This window comes from Erpetoichthys calabaricus, chromosome 1 (assembly GCF_900747795.2).
Source record: "Erpetoichthys calabaricus chromosome 1, fErpCal1.3, whole genome shotgun sequence".
Taxonomy (NCBI): Eukaryota; Metazoa; Chordata; class Cladistia; order Polypteriformes; family Polypteridae; genus Erpetoichthys; species Erpetoichthys calabaricus.
Genome location: NC_041394.2, coordinates 208,014,752 through 208,036,717, shown reverse-complemented (window position 1 = coordinate 208,036,717; position 21,966 = coordinate 208,014,752). Strand labels below are relative to the sequence as shown.

General features: G+C 36.4%; 1 protein-coding gene across 1 annotated transcript in view; it reads left to right on the top strand.

Moving 5' to 3' along the window:
• The window catches only part of LOC114658995 (dedicator of cytokinesis protein 4), a 432,716-nt gene that overhangs the window by 383,779 nt on the left and 26,971 nt on the right, over positions 1–21,966 (top strand). Inside the window, 7 exon segments of the mRNA XM_051928746.1 lie at positions 3,375–3,551; positions 8,437–8,520; positions 9,798–9,917; positions 10,255–10,376; positions 14,944–15,064; positions 15,606–15,687; positions 16,186–16,295. Coding sequence (XP_051784706.1) covers positions 3,375–3,551; positions 8,437–8,520; positions 9,798–9,917; positions 10,255–10,376; positions 14,944–15,064; positions 15,606–15,687; positions 16,186–16,295 — 816 coding nt within the window.

The following is a 21,966-nucleotide window of genomic DNA, read 5'->3' as shown; positions in this document are numbered from 1 at the left end:
GTTGTGTGTAGAACAAATGAATACACTGATAATGGATAACTAGATACCTTAATGAGATGACATCACTTCAACATCAAGTGTGTAGTTTGAACTGAAAAGCTACAAAATGTGATGAGCGGAAGGAGACAAATTTAAGCAGACAAAAATTGTACTAGAGACAGAGAAAGAAATTACATTGATTAGCATTCATCAAACATGTTTCATAGCATGAACTGATAACATGTAATCCACGTGTCTCTACTTTTGCTAAAAAAAAAAAAAAACTATAATTTGAACAGATCCAAACGTTTATCAGTATTTACTATTGTTTTTTAACAGCAGTTAATCAAAGTGTCCTGCATTAAAGAATGAATACTGCCTAAAAGCACCACAAACGAACAACTATCCTTTTCTACCCTTTGTAGCTTGGCAAAGAAATGTTTATTAGCAGAGAACAAATAGCACATGTGGTGCCAAGCCTGATTAAGTCAGCCAGATGTTTATATGCCAGTTTTAATTGTGGTACATATCACATATTTTCACTCATTGTAACAGGGTTTGCACTGTTAATGAAAACACAACATATAATAATACTACTTGCATCAAAGTAAATTTGGTTTTCCATCTCATGCATCTTGTTAAATTCTTTGAGCTAAGTCCTTTGTATAATTTGGAAGAGTAAAGAATGCCATCCTATGAAATTCAAATATTAGAATAAAAATATCATTATCGTTATTCAGGTATTACAGTTTCCCTTGATTACTTAGATACATTTCTTGAAAATAATCTCCTTTTCCCAAAACTCTATACACAATTTCATAGCTGCACACTCAATTCTCCAAACTTCATACTTCCAGGTCAAAACCAAACCGAACTATCTATCTATCCATTTTCAGAAGCACTCTTTTTCAATTGCAATCACCCCAGTCCCAGTGAAGCAGAGTCTTATAAACTTTAACTGATAGGCCACCACCAGTCCTTAATGGGATTAGTGTTTATTGCCGGGCAGATTTGTGCACACACCCAGATCCATCAGTTAATCTATCGTGAATTAACTGTTGACTTTAAACATGACCACACTACCAAGAGAAAATCCACCTGAACACCAGAAGAATGTACAAACTCCATAAAGGCACTGTTAGACTTGCAAAACCTAAACCATGTCCCTCAAATATGGGGCAGTGGTACTCATCACTGCAGCACCATATTGTTAATAAAATAAAGAATTTTTTTTTTGTTGCATTCCTATGCTCAGAGAAGACTCCTTGGAACAGCAATATCCTACCGAATTTATTAAAAAAAACAAAAGATTGTTTCTCATTCTGTTATGGGATGTAAAGCACTACTTACTGTAGACATCAGACAGACGAGCTTCTTTTCTGCTTGTGAGGTCCAACACCCACGTTACTAATCCTTTTTTGCTGCATTTTGTGCTTTGTAATTATGGATGAGCATTGGTTGTCAGCTTTCATGAACACAGAGCCTTGTCCCTACATCTAAAGACAAAATTAAACTTGTCTTATTTGGATGGAGTGAGACACTTGTTATGTCATGCTAAGAGACAAGCCACACTGCCAACTTCCTGTGAGTCAATAACATTACAACTGAAAATCACTGGAAAAGTTGTCTTATATGACATGGCCTTAAGTGTTTCTGTCAGCATATGGCCTCTTAGAAGAAGGCAGATGGCATCATTTTGATAGGTTAATCTTTGAATTTAGAGGTTATTCTATCAATGACTCAAATGTCAGTGGCAGAATAAATTACTATATAATTGTCCTTTACTGTGACGGCCTTCAAGAGATTTTAAAGATAAGTTGGGCCAAAGCCTCCCATGTAAGGAAATGGAATCTTGAGGATTCTTGAGTTTCGTGTGTGTGTTGAACTAGTTGGGAGAGACACTCCTTCTGGTAGACAGGAACACAACCTCTAAAGGGCTTACACCTAAACAGTAAACTAGGAATTTGTTTATTCGTTTATTTATAAACTAGTTGAATTCCAACTTCATTCTTCTTTTGCATTAAATTGGTTGCTTAATTTTGGTTGCTCGTGAACTTGCTCTGAGTAAAAGCAATGATTTGAAAGTCTGGTTTTGAAAGCATTAGATGGCAGCAGCAATTGAAAAAGCACAATTAAAGGTGATTTGTTTAGTGACTCTAAACCCTTTTACACATGTTTACAATTTACAGTTTTAAAGCTGCTATTATGATATGCAGCATATTACTAAGGGTTTGTGGCATCCATTAACTCTCTATAATTGAACACATTCCTAACAGTACTTCATATGATGGTGTGGAAGCAAAAGTTAGGCACTTGGCCATCAAGTATTGTTTTCCTCTAGAAGATAGAGCCAACGTCAGATCCAGCACATCAATATGTTACTTTGATATAAATAGTTTTTTTTTATTTTTTTCTTTGCCAGTTTTCAAATGCAATCTCTGCCATTAGCACATCAACACATCTGTAAACAAGTCATGTTCATTCTCTGAGCAGAGTAAAAGCAGAGGGATCTTCTTACTTCTGTAACCAGCTCTATCAATACATTTTTGATATCTGAAGAATGTTGGCATTTAGGAACATTCACTTCGTTTCAGTCTCCCTTCCTTTCAAAAATGTATGTGTTCAGTTATTAAGTCACTGTACTCATCCATACGAGAGTTTTGCATTACTAGAGTAGCTCAGTGGAATACCAAGCTTTTGTAGTTGCCCATTTTTGCGTTTGGGTTTTGTTAATATGTGTCATTTAACTACTGTATACAGTATATATTTTTTTGTATTTTTGCTGTGTAAGCACCATATGTAAACGTAATATGTGTTAACTGATTATAGCAGTCATCTTCTAATTATATAGAGATAACTGCTAAGCATATATTGATTGGTGTAACGATTTCTAAGGTAGTTATGCATAAAATCTGAATTTGTGTCACTGATACTTTACAGCTGACATGTTTCAAAACATAGTGGCACAGTTGAACGGTGGTTAGTATACTATGCCTCCAGAGTTCCGGGGACAAGTATTCACATACAAGCCTGATCGCCGTATATGCACGGTTTGCATGATTTCCCACATCTTTATGGCTTTTCTCCATGTACAATCACAATGGCACATGTGTTAGGTTCACTAGTCATTTTAAATTGGTCATATATGGGTGTGTGCGTGAGTGTGCATTGCCTAAATGGATGTTTTGAAACATTAGAGTGCTGAAAAATGTGTCCCTTTGTGTAAGTTACGATTCCTTTTTAGGCTTTAATCAAAGAAGTGCATGGCCCTGCTTTAGCATTACTTGGTATAATGATAATGTGCATTTGCTCTAAAATCACACCATTAGAATCCAGGCTGCGGATGATTTTATATATAATATATTCCTTTACTTTTTCATGTGTTTGTCTTTCAGGTGGAGATGAGTCCTCTTGAAAATGCGATTGAAGTAATAGAGAATAAAAATCTACAGCTGAGAACTCTCATTACTCAGTGTCAAGCCAGACAAATGCAGAATATCAACCCACTCACAATGTGCCTGAATGGAGTTATTGATGCTGCTGTTAATGGGGGACTTGCCAGATACCAGGAGGTAATTTTGAAGGGGATTGTTTTTCTGCATTTTAGGTCTTAATGGAGGACTGTAGATTCTACTGACAGTCTTTGCTTTAAATATGTTAAAACATTCTTCAATATCTCTGTACAGTGCTTGAACCTAGGGGAGTATGATGTATATGTGGCACCGTTGCTAAGCAATTACACGAGTGTCTGCTTTATGTGAGGCCTTTTTATTTTTAATACACTATACAGTGCTTAGCAGGGTACTGATAAAATATTAAAAGAGAAAAAGTCTTAACCATTTTCTCAAGATGGTAATAACAGAAAAGGTGATGCTAGAAAATGTATTGCAAAAAGAGATTTCAAATCCAACAGATCTCAAACCAGATGCTCTTCCTAAATCCAATCTATCCATGTGTCCTTTTTTTTAAAAAAATGCTTATGCTGCTCTTGATTTTGAGTGATACCGTTTTTACTATTAATGCCATACAATTCCAGAGTTCCCAGCTTGAATCTTAGCCAGTGCACATTCAGTGTGGACTTTACACAATCTCCCCATACTCTAAATGAGTGAGAGCACATGGCTGTACATGGGAATGGGCCTTGTAATGAAGTGACACACGATTCAGAGTTAGTTCCTTCCTTCTGTGACAAAGATGCACACTGGTTTTCCACAACTCAACACCGTTGAGAAGATATGAAAATGCATGGGAGCATGGTCAGTGAGTTTGTGAAGAAGAATTTACAAGGCCTAAGACTGCACTGGGTAGCAGTCCTTTAAGACCCCTGCAATCTCAGCTGCAGGCACATGTTAGAGCAGCCCAACCAAGAGGTTTTTAACTGTAGGTAGAGGCCAGAAGCTGTTGGTTACACAGGGACAACAGGAGAACTCCACACTGCAGGCAGCCTTAACTTTGTAGTGACCTGGGAGCTGTATCATTCCATACACATTAAAAATGAATGTCCAAGAAATTATGTTACACAACATTTGTGACCAGCATTGGTACAGGTAAAAATTATGATTGCAAATTACTTTATTAACTAACCTAGTTTAATTTTGTTATTCTGTGAAGCTTATATCATTGTCATTAACTTATTTTGTTCAGAAGGCTAATATGCTGCTTGAAAGCAGTACATTTTGCACACCTGCCAGTATTCAATGCTTTAAGTTTTAGTAATAAGCTTTCATTTATCTTAAAAATTAACTATATCTATCTTCTGAAGTTGTATCTTGCATTGGAATCACAAATATTATTAGGTTGCATTACTTTCAGCAACAACAGTGATGTTACTTAGGTCATAATTTTTATTTTCAAGATCAAACTCTTCTATATTTGATTGCTGGCAGATCCATAGAATATCTTAGCAGTATACAGTATGTGGTTTATTTTTATGTGTGGTTTAAGTTTTATTATTGATACTGTTTTCCCCTTGTATTTCTTATACGTTGTTGTTTCCTATTATATACTGTAGCTCCAATGGGTATATGAATGTTTCTAATACATCCCACAAATGAGAGCCATCAATCGTAACCACTTTACCCCCAGAGGTCACAAATATGCTAGACCTTATTCCATCGGCAAGATATTGAATGTGGTAACGGTGTGATACAGGACAAATACACTAATGAGCACTCACACACACACATTTTGACATATATATACTGCAAAAATGTCATGACACATGTTAATGTGATCATATGGCACAAATATTGTGTCTTTAATTCTGGTAGCAGTAGTCACATCTATCATATGCCTGTCCCAGTGTTCCTGAAGCATAGACACAATGGCATTTGCCTGATTGCTACAAGTCGATTGAAACATTGCCTACTTACATTTTCAGTATTTTGTGAAGTGAGCCTATTTTGCTTCTGTGTAAAAATTCTCCCGCTTAAACAGTACTTGCACTTTCATTCCTTGCACTGTTGAATCTACAGATGTCTCTGGAAATCATTAAGTGCACCTCTTTTGAGGTGTCAAGGATTAGTCTCACTTTTTGGGATCTTTGGTGTCTCTCTTTGTAGAATATCCCTGACCCATCTTATTTCTGTACCACTCTCTTGTCAGTGGTAAGTTAAATGGTTATCATTTCTACTGTTAAGCATTGGTATCTTAGCTACTAAACTGTCTGGCAAATAGCATTCTCGATTGCATTGTAGAAGCAGTCTGTGGTTATTTTCTGATATAGGTGCATTTTAAGAGAAAATTATCTGCACACCAAGACCATTAATTTATGCCAAATGTTATATTAGAATTTCATATTTGTGAATACTTCACAATGATAGTATTATGTGCCACTCTTCATGCACTTTCAGAGTATCATCAGACAGACATTGGCATTTACTTCAACAGGAGACAACAACTTGGCACCTCCGCAGACTCCTACCTTATATTGCTTGAAAGTTTGATATTAAACTGAAGGGCTGCTTGGGTAGTATAGGCAGTTAGGTAGCTATGTGTATTGGAATATCTACATAGACATCATATGCTGGTATCTTTAGAACTTTTAGAAGTTCTCCTATGGTCATTTGTCTCTGCATATTTAGTTTCAGCAACACAATGTGGATAATATCCAATGTAGCATTGTATACAGTATAGTAGGCAACATTCCACATTTCACAGACTACTCTTGGAACTAGCTTGATGTTTTCCACAGTACCAGGTGATGAAGTCTAATTTAAAAATACAAATGGTAAAATACCCGGGCAGTATATTTTCTCTCCCTGCTGTGAACACAGATGGGGGGGAAAAGATGGGTTGTCAGGCCAGACACTTTTTTCATTTCTATATGTAACACCAATCTTATTACAATTTGAAGTTTTTATGGTTATGTTCCCTAGCCTTGTGAGAGCACTTAATTGCGTAAAGGAAAAATTAGATGAGTGTTACATCTATAGAGGAACATCAGGTTATAATAGTTGCTGTTTCTTGAAAGACAATAAGTAATACTGTAATGTGACATTACTGGACAGTGATTTAGTTTTCTGCATTGTACAGTATATGTTTTACTGTTTAGGGTTATAAAATCTTCATTTTTGCAATGAGCTGGAAGGTGACAAAAAGCAAGGCTAAGCTTCTTCAAGACTGAAGAAATTGAGCCATTTTGGTCAGTTTTTAGATAGATAGATAGATAGATAGATAGATAGATAGATAGATAGATAGATAGATAGATAGATAGATAGATAGATAGATAGATAGATAGATAGATAGATAGATAGATAGATAGATAGATACCTTATTATTCTCAAGGAAAAAACAGCTTAGCCAACATCATTCTGTCTAATGCCGACAACAAAGAAAGCCTTCCTGTTTGACTTTTTACGTTTGCTGGTATCTTCTGTAATTATGCTACTACAGTAACATTAAAAGAATTCTTGATAGAACAAGTGTCCATCCACATCTTAAGATCAGAGTCACCTGAGGAAATATAACAGGCTCTTATACTTTTTGTATAGAATTTTGTCCATTTGCATCTCCATCACCTGATTACTCCTCTAAGGACTACGTCCATTGAATCTACTGTGTATCTTTGCTTTCAACTGTGATTTTCCTTGGACATTATGAATTCTGCACATCATCTCCCTTCATTTATAATGTACATTATTTCCAATAGTGCACCATATACTTTAAAAAGGCTAATATATAATAGATAATTACATTTTCACATTGCAATGATGGTAACACATGATTATAAATGCTGTGAAACTATTTCCTTCCAGTAAATCCACAATACACATAATATATTCACTTGTACATGTCCAAACCATATATGAGTATATTTTATTACAGAATTTAATTTCCTTCCCATATTTTATATTTGTGTATATTATGTTAATTTACCCTGTGAAAGTGAGCGTGCGTTGCTTTTGGTGGTGGTCTATGTCACTCCATCTTGGTTCCTGAATCTGCTGGGATAGGATCCAGTATCCTATTGTAATATACTGGGATAAGAGAGCTTAAATTGGATGGATAGATGGATGGAATCTTTTTCCATGCATGTGACTGATTCCACTTTTTACACAATATATGTATTGAATTTCCATTTCTAAATATATCCTTGTTTTGAAAATTTAGATTCATAGGCAGACTAACAGGCACAGATATCTTATTGATTGTAGGGAGAATTTTCAGCAATCTAGTCATTTTTCTAGAATCTAGAATTTTTGAAGACTTTTGGAGGTAGTATACGTATATGCTACATTAGTTCATTCATTTTCATTGTATCTATAAGCCTCTGCCCAATACCTAATGCAACTCCCACTCCAACATATATTTGAATACATTTTATAAGAATACACTACTTAAAATCCCTTTCTCCCCTAGACTTTTTCAAAAATGATCTGTCCTGATGGTCTCAGATTTTTTTTAACTCACAATTCTACTCAAGCTATGCTCTCCTACTGTGGGCTGAGCATTCAGAGCTCCTTAAAATCATTTTTCTTCTTGCAGAGTGTTTTTGTTAATCATGTTGCATATGATAGTGTGTTTATCATCATTCATTTAAATTGATTATATTTTTAAAATATATAACGCAAAAAAGTATAGCAATTATGTTACAACTATATGGTGGTTATTCATCAGTCACTTTCTATTGAAAACCAGACGTTATTAAATTGATCAGGCTATGTGTTTAGATAAAAGCAAACCTCACTCTATAAATCATTGAAAGACATGGCCTGGCCTCTTAGAAAAACATTACCAGTTTATGTGTCAACTAACATTTGTCATTTTGTCTCTCTGTTTCAGAATGAATGCTAATCTATAGATAATTATTTATTGGGAATAGCTTGTATTGGTTGGGAATTTTGCACTGTTTTTGCCTTTCTGGACTCCTGGCACCTGGTGGCACATATGTGTAGTTTTGCAGTTTAAACATATCTTTAAGCAATAAGACATTAAAGAAGGTGTATTTCCCTGCAGGCATTTTTTATAAAGGACTACATTGTAAATCATCCTGAAGATGGAGAAAAAATTGGCAGACTGAGGGAGCTCATGTTTGAACAGGTAAACAAACAAATTACTGCAAATTGAAAATCTTGTTTGGTTTATGGATGAAAAAGGTTACCTCACTAAGTGTTTGTCCAATGAACCACATCAGCGAAATACCAAACAAAGCGATCATGAGTGTGCCTCCCACTGCCTTTGTAGTGAAATCCAATTTGTAGTAGTCCTCTCCTGTTCATTATATTCCATGAAAGCTGTGCAGCTTTCGATATTTTTCATATTGGTTTTTCATAGGTTTCAAGCTGTATAAGTTGCACATACATTTCTGGCATCATCCCTGCTCCTTCACGGTATTTGTTTAGGAACTAAAGTACTAAGGAGTGATACTAAACTTTTGGAAAAGGTCATTACTACTTTTACTCATCTGTTGTCATTTCTAAATGTTTTATATCTGTGCCAAGATATAGGTTAGTAATTGCGCATCCTGTCAATTTTTTTTCCCCAATAGGAGAACTTATATAGCATAAATTATTTATTGCTTCACTACCTATATGTATTTCATTTGTTTTGCCTAGTAGAACTGATTTAGCATTTACCTGTTTGGACTGTGCATAATTATACATGCATTACAAAGGCTTTGGCAGCCAGCAAAATTGTTTCGTTTCATTACCATAAGTTTGCAGTCCCAATACTTAATATTTAAAATCTACCCACACTTCGAGCTTTAAACACATTTATTTGCAGAGCTTTTTTAGCAAGTGCATATGTAGTGTAGTGAAAAAAACATGGCCATGGTCTGAAATCCTTTCTGACTGTGAAACTGCACATAACTTTAGTGACCCATCAAGTCAACAGTAACGGCCAAGGCACTTTTCATAAGTCAGTGAAGAATTGGTGAAACGTAGCAAGGACTCTTCATACAAAACTAAAAATGTCTTCTTTAAACAGTTAGCCCCACGTTTATTACAGCATGTCACATAGGCTTTTTCAAGTCAAGTCATGTTAAATGTATTGTCAGTACAATGAAATTCTTACTTGCACGTCTCATCAGAATTGTTGACAAAATTACAATACAGGTAAATAAATAAATAAAAAGTAGCTAGCTTGTTGCATATACTGTGTGTATATATATATATATATATATATATATATATATATATATATATATATATATATATATATATATAATATAATATACACACACACACATTATTTTGTTACAGTATTTGTTCGTATGATTGACTGTTCAGCAACCTTATGCCAGTTTTGGTGGTAGAATGTTATGAAGACTGACCTCAAAAATAGAGTTTAGAAGCAATAATCTTTTACAATTTTAGGCTCATATTTTGGAGTATGGATTGGCAGTACATGAAAAATTTGTACCTCAAGACATGAGACCATTGCATAAGAAACTAGTGGATCAGTTTCACCTCATGAAGTCGAGTTTGGGAATCCAGGTAGGATTTTTATGGTTTCTCTCTGGCTGCAGCTTGTAACTAATAATGCTAAAATATGATAATGGTGCCCTTTGAATCTGTGCTGGATCTGTTAAACTATATTCTTTGTTTACTGGATCAGCCAAGGGTCATGGAAATAACACCAGTGAAATGGACTATAGCCTCACTAAGTCATAAAAGCTTAAAAGCTCCATTTGTCTCTCTGTTTGTGGTTACAAGTAAAATGCCTTTTCTTGTAATGTTAAGTGTGAGTATGCCTTCAGCACATTATTGAAAAATAAGATTTTTTTTTGCTTTCTAGAAAGAATATTTTTTATTTCGTTTTACATTTATTCAGGATTTCCCAGCTTACGTCCGTGCCAGCCCCATCCATTTTACAAATGGTAGCCCACGAATATGCAGAAATTCAGTGCCTAATGCCATAAGCCCAGAAGGTGCTAGACTGACCTCCAGAAGAAGGTGAGTGTTTAATCCAGATTTTTGCCATTTATAACTGATTTGCTTCTTGATCTGTATAAAACATGGCAGCACAGTGATGTAGTTTTTGACTCTGCTGCCTCGAGCCTCCAGGAGACTTGCTTTGTGTTCTGGCCCTGCCAGTGTTAGCATGGCTGTTTCAGTTTTACTCCAGCATCTCCAAGATGGACAGGTTAAGTTAACATGACAACTCTTTATAAGCATGGAGTGAGTATGTGTGTGTTACATAAGTGGCTGTGCATAGGGTTTCTACTCCATAAACTTCCATAGTACAAATATGGTACAGCAAACAGATCAGTGAATGAATGGATGCTTGCATTTTTTCATACAGAATGTATATTACATATTTTAAATTGACGAAGATGTTATTTACAAATGCCCTGAACCTGAAGACTTGTGATAGTCATAAAGGTAGAGCAGGGGTAGAGCAGTGTTTATGATTTAATAAATAGTGCCAAAAGAAAATGTGTTATGTGTTGTCTGTCACCATAGGATAGCTTTACCTAAAATTAGGATTTTTTGAGGAGTAGTTATGTCTTGATATGTAAAACTTTAGAGCTAAAAGAGGGTGTGCATACTGTTTCAGAAAAATATCCAAATAAAAAAAACACATCAGTCTGTACTACCTTTTTGTAACCAGTAAGCCAGTGGCTATATTGAATAACCCGACCGTGTAGTGCATAATGAGGTGGAATATTTTCAGCTCAATCACAGGTATTACAATTCCTATAATCGATATGAGAATGGACTCTATAATATATAATCAGGACTGAATTTAGTGGTGTCAACACAATTAAATTTGTAGATTATCTTAAATCCACTCTTAATACATCTAATATCTACTCTGTTACTGTGCTATCCTTTAAAAAATTAACCATGTAGATAAAAAAAATCCATAAGAATGACTGCAAGACTATTTTTAGAGAACATTATTATTGTCATGTACTGTTTTAGATGTGCAGTGCGTTTACTGCAACATAATATATTTTTAGTGTTATTTTTTGTTTTGAGAAAGTATAAAGTGATGCTGTAATATATGTAATATATTTAGTATGCCCACTCACATATCTAGTAATTGTATTGTCACTAAAGGTAAAGCAGAAGAACACAGCATACAGTTCAGGGACCAGTGTATACTACTGATGAGTTCCATGTGCATTTTTACAATTCGATATGCTGCCTCTATCCACATGCAGTAAATGCAAAACCAGATTTCTTGTAAAATGAGAGGTTGGCTGAATTTGTTGAGGGTGGGCGCAGTGGTGGTCATTGGTACTAGCACTTATAGGTCTACTGGTGAGTGAAAACATTTCAGTGCCAAACATATCGCGTACATACTATGTTACTGAAAGGCACTTGTGAGTATGTTGATAGATTAAACGAATCAGCACTCCCCCTTCAGCATTTTCCTGTAAAAAAAGGGGCTTGGAAGGTGGCAAGGGTCTTCCAGTACAGATTAACTCTAACAAATAAGCACTGGGAGATGGAAGACCCCACTTAAGCATTTTACGGTAAGAGTGCATGGAGGTAGCTACTGCACAGCCAGTGTCCTCCAGAACGCAAATGCAAGAGATGATATTCACACAATTTAATTTTGGAGTTCAAAGTGAATGCTATTAATTTTTTATTGATTTATCTATAGTGCAGTTGCATCCCTACTGCATTCAATTGTACTTATCAATGCTGGAAATTTTCCAGATACGCTCAAGAGGTCAAAGGCCTATTCCAACAGCACTGAACATCTCTAGGGCAATAGTTGATTACACCTAACTAATTTCAGAAGCACAAGTCTGTCTTTAGCATGTGGAAAGTTCCACAGTGCGTAGGGAAAAACAATGCAGACTTTTGAATAATAAGAGAATTCCACATGGACAGTTGCTGTTCTGGTATTTGAACTTTGGTTGATACGATACTCATTTGTGCTACTCTGACACAATGCAGAACCCAGTTGTATGAAACAGACAGATGAAGTTTTGTGATAGTACAAGATAAAGCATTAATGTCTCCCAAAACAGTATTTGGAATCTGGTTTGCATGCTCTCCAAGTAATCTTTAGTGTAGAGTTTAAATATTCTCTCTGTATGTTATCTTAATTTAAATAAATCGCTCACATTTAACATTTCTTTTCAGAAAGAGGGTTCCAAGGCTTGCCAAAAGTGTTTAACTGTAGTCAGCAAAGTATTGTGTCAGCCTTCCTCATTCAGCTTTTATTATTTTCATATCTGTTGTCAGAACAAAGGAAAAAAGACACAAAAAGGTTTGGGATAGCCACCCCGTATATTGTAGTTTGTTGCTGGCAAGGCAAAGAAAACGAATTTTAACTGAGTTCAATATGGAATTGATGCACATGTGACGAAATGGTGGTTTTAAAGACTGCCAGAGGAAATGAGGTCATCAGGGCCGGAACCAGAAGTGATGTCACCGGGGCTAGGCAGGATTTCCCGTAACTGGTCTGCAGGAGAAAAAGAGAAAGGGTTAATGCACTCCACCCTCCCCTGGTCCGGCATGGAATTACCTTCATTCGAGCTTTTTAGCTGCTCAAGTGTCTTGTTAATATGGCAGAGTTAACCTTGTTTGACATGAAGATTTGTGCCAAAGCTAAACTGACTCTCTAGCATATCTCATCATAATTTTTCATGCCTAAAACAACTGAACTTATGCTACTAGGCAAAAATGGTGCAGATGGTCTTTCAATGAAAAATTTAATCCAGTATAAGGTTGTGGGAGGACAGGCAGCACCAGGAACAAGGCAGGAAATGTGCAGGGCTCTGCTTCACGGCAGGGAACAGAAGTGAAAGTATGTAATTCCATATGACTTGGATTGAAATCCAGCTGCTCTTATGGCGCCAGAGGATCATAGATTTCAAACTGAAAGTACAGATTCAAATGGACATGTCTCTATGATTCTGTCGCTTGGCTATTTGCAGCCTAAATTTAATACTGTGGAGCATTGTGCTGTATGGAGAAGCTGAGAAATTAATCTTGTGAATGTACCATTTTGGATTTATTTGATAGAGAGACGTCGTTTAGTTTTGCCTTGATGTTAGTGATAATGTTGATTCAATTTGTTCTCTTTTCATTGGTTAAACTGAAAATTAAATTTCCTCCCTTATGCTTTGATCAGCTCCATCATCTGTTCATGTCACGCTTGAATCAACAGCACTTCCTGCTGTCATACCATATATTGGTATGGGATTACGGTAGATGTATCATATAATTTAAAATGATGTGAGCTAAATATGTATAACATTTGGTAAGGAAAGCGGTGCAGATCAAACCATTTTCAGAAACTATTTGATTATATTTATGGCTGTATATTTTTCTTTTGTTAGTGGTGTTAAAATATTTTAAATTTTCAGTTATCAGTTAAATAAAAATAATATTTCAATTACTTAGAAAGGAGGCATTCATGTATTTGTATCGCTGTTTATGCTAACCGTTATGGGAGCTACTTAGAAGCAAGGGTGGTTTAGCAGTATGGTGGTGGAGCAGAATCAGAGTCTCAAATGAGTCAGGACAGTCAATACTTGTCCAAAGGTTTTAAGTTCTTGCTTTATATATTCATTCCAGCACCAACATTGAAACGAAGTATGTACGAGGCATATACAGTCAATAAATTGAACACTTAATGTTCATTTTAATATGACTTTAAGTCATAGCACAAGTAGTTCCTAATGTTGAAATACTTTTAAGATTTTGATGTAGATTGAGGTGCTTCTGAGCTGATCCTGATATTTGTAGACTTTAATCAGGAGAGAAGAGACAACATCATCACAAATGCTAATGAAGTTTGATGCCTGATGTTTATCTGGTGCTAGTAAGTAAAACCTTAGGGCAGATGAAGAGTCGTAGAGAACTGGGGAGGGAAAAAAAGTGGCCTGATTCTAGTGAGTTGACAAGCCACCCTCATGCTCAATACTGATCTCCCTCCTTATGTTTAAGTAAGCTTGATGTGACAGAATATAGATTTTCTTGACCTACATGTTTTTTTTTATTGCATTTACCCCCAAAACCAACCTGCATCATTGCATGAGCAGCAGTAAAAGGTTGGAATTTATCTGCTGTGTGACTTCAGTTTGTGTAGGTGTATACCAAAGCTGCTGCAGGGCACCCTGTCACCTCTTATTCAGATATGTAATTGTAATGTGTAATCCGCCAGATCCAGGTTGTCACACTCCTTGTTGTAAATGTCACAAAATACCACCACAGATTAGCGTTAAGCATCATGAGATTTTTAGCTTTTTTAGAAGATACACTCATGGCCTTTTTCTCATCTAAACAATCTGCTTATTGAAGTAAAGCACAAGATGTACTTTATTCTGTGTTTTCCTTCAGATGCATATCTTCTATATTCCTTTTGTACCTTCATCAATGATTTGTTAAATATTCTGAAATTAATCAGTAAGAAATTTATCGCAGTTCAGATCTTTCCATTTTTTCTCAGTATTTAAGATAAACAAAATTTTTGCTAAACAAGGAAGCATGTAATTTAAGAATGAAAGTAACTGTCCTAATTTTATAATGCATTTTTCTTCTTTTTTTTTTGTAGCCCTTTAAGTTACCCAGCAGTCAATCGGTATTCATCATCTTCACTTTCATCACAAGCTTCTAATGAAGTTAGCAACATTACTGGACAATCGGAAAGTTCGGATGAAGTTTTTAACATGCAGGTATGCAGCCTTTTGCCTTTATTTTATTTTTTGCCTGTTTTTCAGATATATTTACTTCTCAAAGCACATTGCTTATGCATAGTATAGGTAACAGTATATATAGTGTTATTCATGAAGGGTTATTGAAAGGTTGTATTGATTTGGACTTGAGTATTGAGTGGAAATACGAGACATCTTGTTAATACAATGAATTAGGGAATAGACAGAGTTACTTCTGCCTCCTGCTACTGACACTTATTCCACTGAAGCTGATTGTGTATTTCTATTTCTACTGGGTGAGTCAGTGCAGGCAAGAAGGTTGTCTCTAGCCCAGTTTTTAAATTGTAATCAACTCATACATTGGATGGTTTTTCATTCTTAAATAATTCTGTGACAGATTAGTACACAATTTACTTGCAGTCTATGACATTAGTTCATTCTTAAATGTATTTTTTTAAAAAACCTGATGAATATGGTAAACATAGCTTACCTTTAAATTTTTCAATATTATGCACTTGAATTATTTTTGTGACTAGACCTGTTCTTGTCCTCCTATTTCAAGCCAAGTCCATCTACCTCAAGTTTAAGTTCTACCCATTCTGCCTCTCCAAATGTGACCAGCTCTGCTCCATCCAGTGCCAGAGGTATGACATCTTTATTTTGAGAAATAGAATTGCTCATTGCCCGGGGAGCCAAATGCATTATACATTCCCTGAAATTCTCTTCTGTCTCCTGTTTTAAATTAAAAAGTGATTTGCAGAGAAGTTATTGTGGCTGGCAGTATCACACGTCTTTACCAGGTGCAATCTAAGTTCATCCAACAAGAGATGCATTGCAAATGAGTTGTCTGTTTCATTCAGCATCACCTCTTCAGTTTTCGAACACAAGCCTGCGAGGCAGATCTCATTGAAAAACACCCCTAGACTGTCACATAAGCCGCTTTAGAAACATACACTTTCAAGCGGAGCTAAAAAATATTCTTCGATATATTGGCTATAAAAGTGTCTTAAGAGATTACTAAACTGCAAAGCTAGAGTGACAAAATCAAAGAGTCGGTGGATATGCTTATCATGAAATCTTGGTACAAAGTCTTTCTCTGTAATATTTTATGTATTTGTATTTTTGCCTCCATCTTTCATTAGGATCTCCATTGTTATCTGACAAACAGAAACATTCCAGGGATAATTTCTGTCTTTCTCCACGAGAGAGGCCCTGCAGTGCCATTTACCCAAATCAAGTGGAGCCCACACAGGTGAATCATTTTATATTACATTTTTATGATTTTTCTAAATGAACTTCGGTGAGTGCAAATGCTAAATGTCAAATTAACAGTCTGTTACATTTATTTGTTTGGCCAACAACCTCACCATTTCTCTTTTTTGAGATGTGTACAAAGTGAAGACGCTTACTTTAAGGGTCTGAAAAGTAATTATTTAATTATACTCTATGTGGGATCCTGTTGTAATTTCCACTTTCATGAATGTTCATATTTTATGTGCTGCAGTATATTATGCAGCATACATTTGAGCTTATTTTTTTGGGAACAAATCTTGAAAGATGCTTGACTACTCTGCTTAAAGAAAAACTTTGCAATTCTAAGAAAATTCTGTTTAGGTACTGTATTATAAAAATCCCATAGGTTAATATTTTAATGCACTGATGTGCAGCACTGACAGGTACAAATTGCTAGTGGCTCCCATCATCTCTTTCCCATTTGTGGGGCACATACATTTGGAACTTCCTATTTAAATGAGCTATGAGGCAGAAGTGGTAACCTCTGCTCTACTGTGCCGTCACTACAGAACTAAAAAAATATGTTCTGCATCTTGGATTTTAAAAGATAAAAACCTGTCAGTCCCAAACTTACAGTATGTCCAAATTGAATAGGCCTATTTTACTTTAACATTTTAATAACAATACAGTTGTGCAGTTGTTAGCGCTACTCTCTCATACTCTAGTTCCATGGTTGAGATTCTCACTCAGTCACTGCCTGTTGGCACGATTTTCTTATGCGTGCTTGAGATTTTCTGAAGTACTCCACTTTTCTTTCCATGTCTTAAAATGTGAATGTTAAGTTAGGTTTTGGTTGTAAGCTGACCCAGCGTGTCAGAGGATGGATGTGTGAGTGTGTGAGTGTGTACCCAGCATGCCCTACCTTAGCCAGTGCTTGTGTGGTGTTGGCATTGTCTTACCCTGTCTGTTTGTATGTGTTTTGGTTTCCTATAACATGGACTAATTGGTAATGCTAAATATTTCTATTATGATCCAATGTGATATTTTGTGTGACTATCTTTTACAATGTACTGGCAGCCCATCCCTAGACTTCCTACATCCCCCCCTATAACACCCTAGTCAAGATTAAGTAGGTAAGAAAGAGGATGAATGGGTGGATTGTTTAATTAATTGGGAAACTAGAAAAGAAATATTCATTTAATTGACTTTAATAGTAGCAGCTCAGCAGTCCAAGAAGGGAAATTTGCCCAGCTGTCTGTTTCTCTTTCTGTCTACCCAAAAGTACTTAGTAGGATTCAATCACTTTGACCTGATTGGATTTACTTCCAAAGGTCATCTCTACAACTGTGTGTGGTGGATGGACTCATCTTATACTGTACTCCCAGTAGGTCCCAAAGTACAAAGTAAGAGTTCTTGGCTATCCATAAAGGCTTTCGGCACATCAAATGCTGGCAAAAATGTATAAATAATTTAACATTTGCATGCCAATATTGAATTCATTTCCAGTAAGTTTTGTTTGTTTAATTGATTGTGGATATCTTATTTAATATGTTGTGGTTCTTTTTGATTGAAAATTTCTGCTTTTACAGAGGGTAAAAGAGATTGATCAAAGTGATGTTAATGTAATGATGGGCTCCCTGACTCTCCAGCCTAGGACACCACCATGACATTGTATACAGAACATACAGTTCCCTTCCAGGAGGGTAGCCACATAGAGGCAGTGTGTTACAAGTTGATTAGCACATGCAAGTAATAATTACACAGTACTCTGTAATGACCCTCCATATGACAAAACAACTGCATGCATATATCAGTATCCTATAGGTTGATGAACCAGAAAAAAGAAGTCAAAGGGAAAAGAACAGCCTCACGATTCAAGGATTGCTATCTATATTCCTACAGATAGGTCCATACATACTAATGTATCCACAGCCTGGTTGATACAAAGCAATACAGTTCAAAAGGGGAATACCACTTAGCAAAATTACTCAGATAAAACATTGGGTCCTCCTAATTATTAGTCATCTGAAATGATATGTCACCTTGTTCTAAGTGGGGCTCATTAAGTCATTCAATTAACTTTGATTGTGAATGTGTAAATCAGGGTTTGCTTACCAAAGAATGTGCAGCTAGGAATCTATGCAAATATGCATCTTTGCAAAATCTCGACATCCCTAAGAGGGCTTGGATCTGTTTCTGCGATGCAGGAACTTACTTGACTTTTTTTTTTTTTTTTTTTAATTTATAACCTGTAGTCCATCTTCCATTGATTACCCTTGGTATGTGATTCGTAACCATTACTAAAAATGACAATTTCATTTGGAAGTGTCCTAGAATATTCAGATGGGATTTCCAAATTTGGTTCATCATGTGGTGAAATGGTAAAGGAACCCCATGTATGCCAAAGGAAAGTCTGACAAGTCTGTGTACAGTCTATCTGTTGTCAAGATGACAATTTTCCTTGTAAGGACAGGTGAGACACAAAAATAACCGGATTGGTAAAAAAAAAAAAGTATTTATTGATGAATTACAGCATTCTAAACATTGTCACCTTCTACAGTGGTGTGAAAAACTATTTGCCCCCTTCCTGATTTCTTATTCTTTTGCATGTTTGTCACACAAAATGTTTCTGATCATCAAACACATTTAACCATTAGTCAAATATAACACAAGTAAACACAAAATGCAGTTTTTAAATGATGGTGTTTATTATTTAGGGAGAAAAAAAAATCCAAACCTACATGGCCCTGTGTGAAAAAGTAATTGCCCCCTGAACCTAATAACTGGTTGGGCCACCCTTAGCAGCAATAACTGCAATCAAGCGTTTGCGATAACTTGCAATGAGTCTTTTACAGCGCTCTGGAGGAATTTTGGCCCACTCATCTTTGCAAAATTGTTGTAATTCAGCTTTATTTGAGGGTTTTCTAGCATGAACCGCCTTTTTAAGGTCATGCCATAGCATCTCAATTGGATTCAGGTCAGGACTTTGATTAGGCCACTCCAAAGTCTTCATTTTGTTTTTCTTCAGCCATTCAGAGGTGGATTTGCTGGTGTGTTTTGGGTCATTGTCCTGTTGCAGCACCCAAGATCGCTTCAGCTTGAGTTGACGAACAGATGGCCGGACATTCTCCTTCAGGATTTTTTGGTAGACAGTAGAATTCATGATTCCATCTATCACAGCAAGCCTTCCAGGTCCTGAAGCAGCAAAACAACCCCAGACCATCACACTACCACCACCATATTTTACTGTTGGTATGATGTTCTTTTTCTGAAATGCTGTGTTCCTTTTACGCCAGATGTAACGGGACATTTGCCTTCCAAAAAGTTCAACTTTTGACTCATCAGTCCACAAGGTATTTTCCCAAAAGTCTTGGCAATCATTGAGATGTTTCTTAGCAAAATTGAGACGAGCCCTAATGTTCTTTTTGCTTAACAGTGGTTTGCGTCTTGGAAATCTGCCATGCAGGCCGTTTTTGCCCAGTCTCTTTCTTATGGTGGAGTCGTGAACACTGACCTTAATTGAGGCAAGTGAGGCCTGCAGTTCTTTAGACGTTGTCCTGGGGTCTTTTGTGATCTCTCGGATGAGTCGTGTCTGCGCTCTTGGGGTAATTTTGGTCGGCCGGCCACTCCTGGGAAGGTTCACCAGTGTTCCATGTTTTTGCCATTTGTGGATAATGGCTCTCACTGTGGTTCGCTGGAGTCCCAAAGCTTTAGAAATGGCTTTATAACCTTTACCAGACTGATAGATCTCAATTACTTCTGCTCTCATTTGTTCCTGAATTTCTTTGGATCTTGGCATGATGTCTAGCTTTTGAGGTGCTTTTGGTCTACTTCTCTGTGTCAGGCAGCTCCTATTTAAGTGATTTCTTGATTGAAACAGGTGTGGCAGTAATCAGGCCTGGGGGTGGCTACGGAAATTGAACTCAGGTGTGATGCACCACAGTTAGGTTATTTTTTAACAAGGGGGCAATTACTTTTTCACACAGGGCCATGTAGGTTTGGATTTTTTTTCTCCCTAAATAATAAACACCACCATTTAAAAACTGCATTTTGTGTTTACTTGTGTTATATTTGACTAATGGTTAAATGTGTTTGATGATCAGAAACATTTTGTGTGACAAACATGCAAAAGAATAAGAAATCAGGAACGGGGCAAATAGTTTTTCACACCACTGTATATACTCCCCCTGTCAATCTCTATACCACTCCATATGTATCTTCCATTGATTGAAACAGTGCTGTAAGTCTTCTTGCTTAAGGCTCTTCAACAACAGGCTTGCTGTTTTTGTCTTCACTTCATCCATTGAAGAAAATTGTGTGCCCTTCAGGTCACTTTTGATTTTCGGGAACAAGTAAAAATCACAGGGAGCTAAATCAGGCGAATAGGGAGGATGATCGAGGACAGGAATGTTTTAGTCAGTCAAAAACTGCTTAATGGAAAAAGAGAAAATTTGTGAGGAATTTGATGTTGATTCACTGCTTGATTTTTTTTTCTCCCAACATTATCGCAGCAACTCATGTAGCGATTGTTGTGCAAATACTGACTGGGTTATTCACAGGATATACCTAGCTGGTCGGTGGTTTGAGAGGGCGTGTAGGAGGGGATATAGTTCTACGATTCTCATCTGGCCGAACTCCAGACGGTTTTCCAGGAAAGCCCCAAGCCCAGTCCAGTTATTTTTGTGTCTCAGCTCGGACAGATTTCATTTTCTTGCATTGAGCAATACTTGCTTATTTAACACACATCACAGAAGGACAAACTAAATGAATGAAAACATCTAGTATAAATAAAGTTTAAGTGAGAGCTGTATATTTTAACATAAATAAGCACACCTAATGTGATTTCATTAATCTTTTATTCTTATTTCTTTTGGAATAAACACACCAAATCATATGCAGTCATGCGCCGATTTAAGGTGTTTTGTACTTATGGCCAAGGATCATGGAAAAACAATATGGTATTTATGTTCTAAAAATTGCCAAAACCATCTTGCAGTAATAAATCTTTTGTTATCATTATTATTTCACAGGTTTTAATATTTTTTCCTGGATAGCCCTCTAAAGTTTGTTTTGATCAGCACCACTCCACATGGCTAATGAAATCATTCTGCACTGCCTTCCCTTACACCAGTGTTTCTCAACCTTCATTCTCCCATGAATCACTTATGCCTTTTAAGTTAATTAATGACCCACTACCAGAAACACTGAACCGCCCTCTTGCTCAAACAAGTGCGATCAGGGGTCCTCCTTGGTGAAACTTGCTCACTTTGAAGTGAGGAAACATTTCTCAGTGCTGCTGATCACTTCAGGCAACCCACTTGCATGCTAATGACTGCAATCCACGACCCACAGACAATACAATCCAGCGGCTGAGAAACACTGCCTTACACGGACCTGCCGTGTGGCTGCCGAGACGTAAAGATTGGTTTGTGCTGCTTCATAACGGCAGTTAAAGTATGCATACCGGTGACCCACACCAGACCCACTAAGCCTCAAATGCAGTGATCTGCGCACTTTGTGAACGGTATACGAGCAAATGACCATTCCCAAAAGAACTGTGTCTTGAAAGTATACATTTTAAAATGATTGCTTTTTTAGACAAATAGGCATTTTACATTAATTCACTGTAATATTTAACAAATAATTTAATAAATCGATTGCTACCAAAAATTGATTTTGCTGATGGTGAA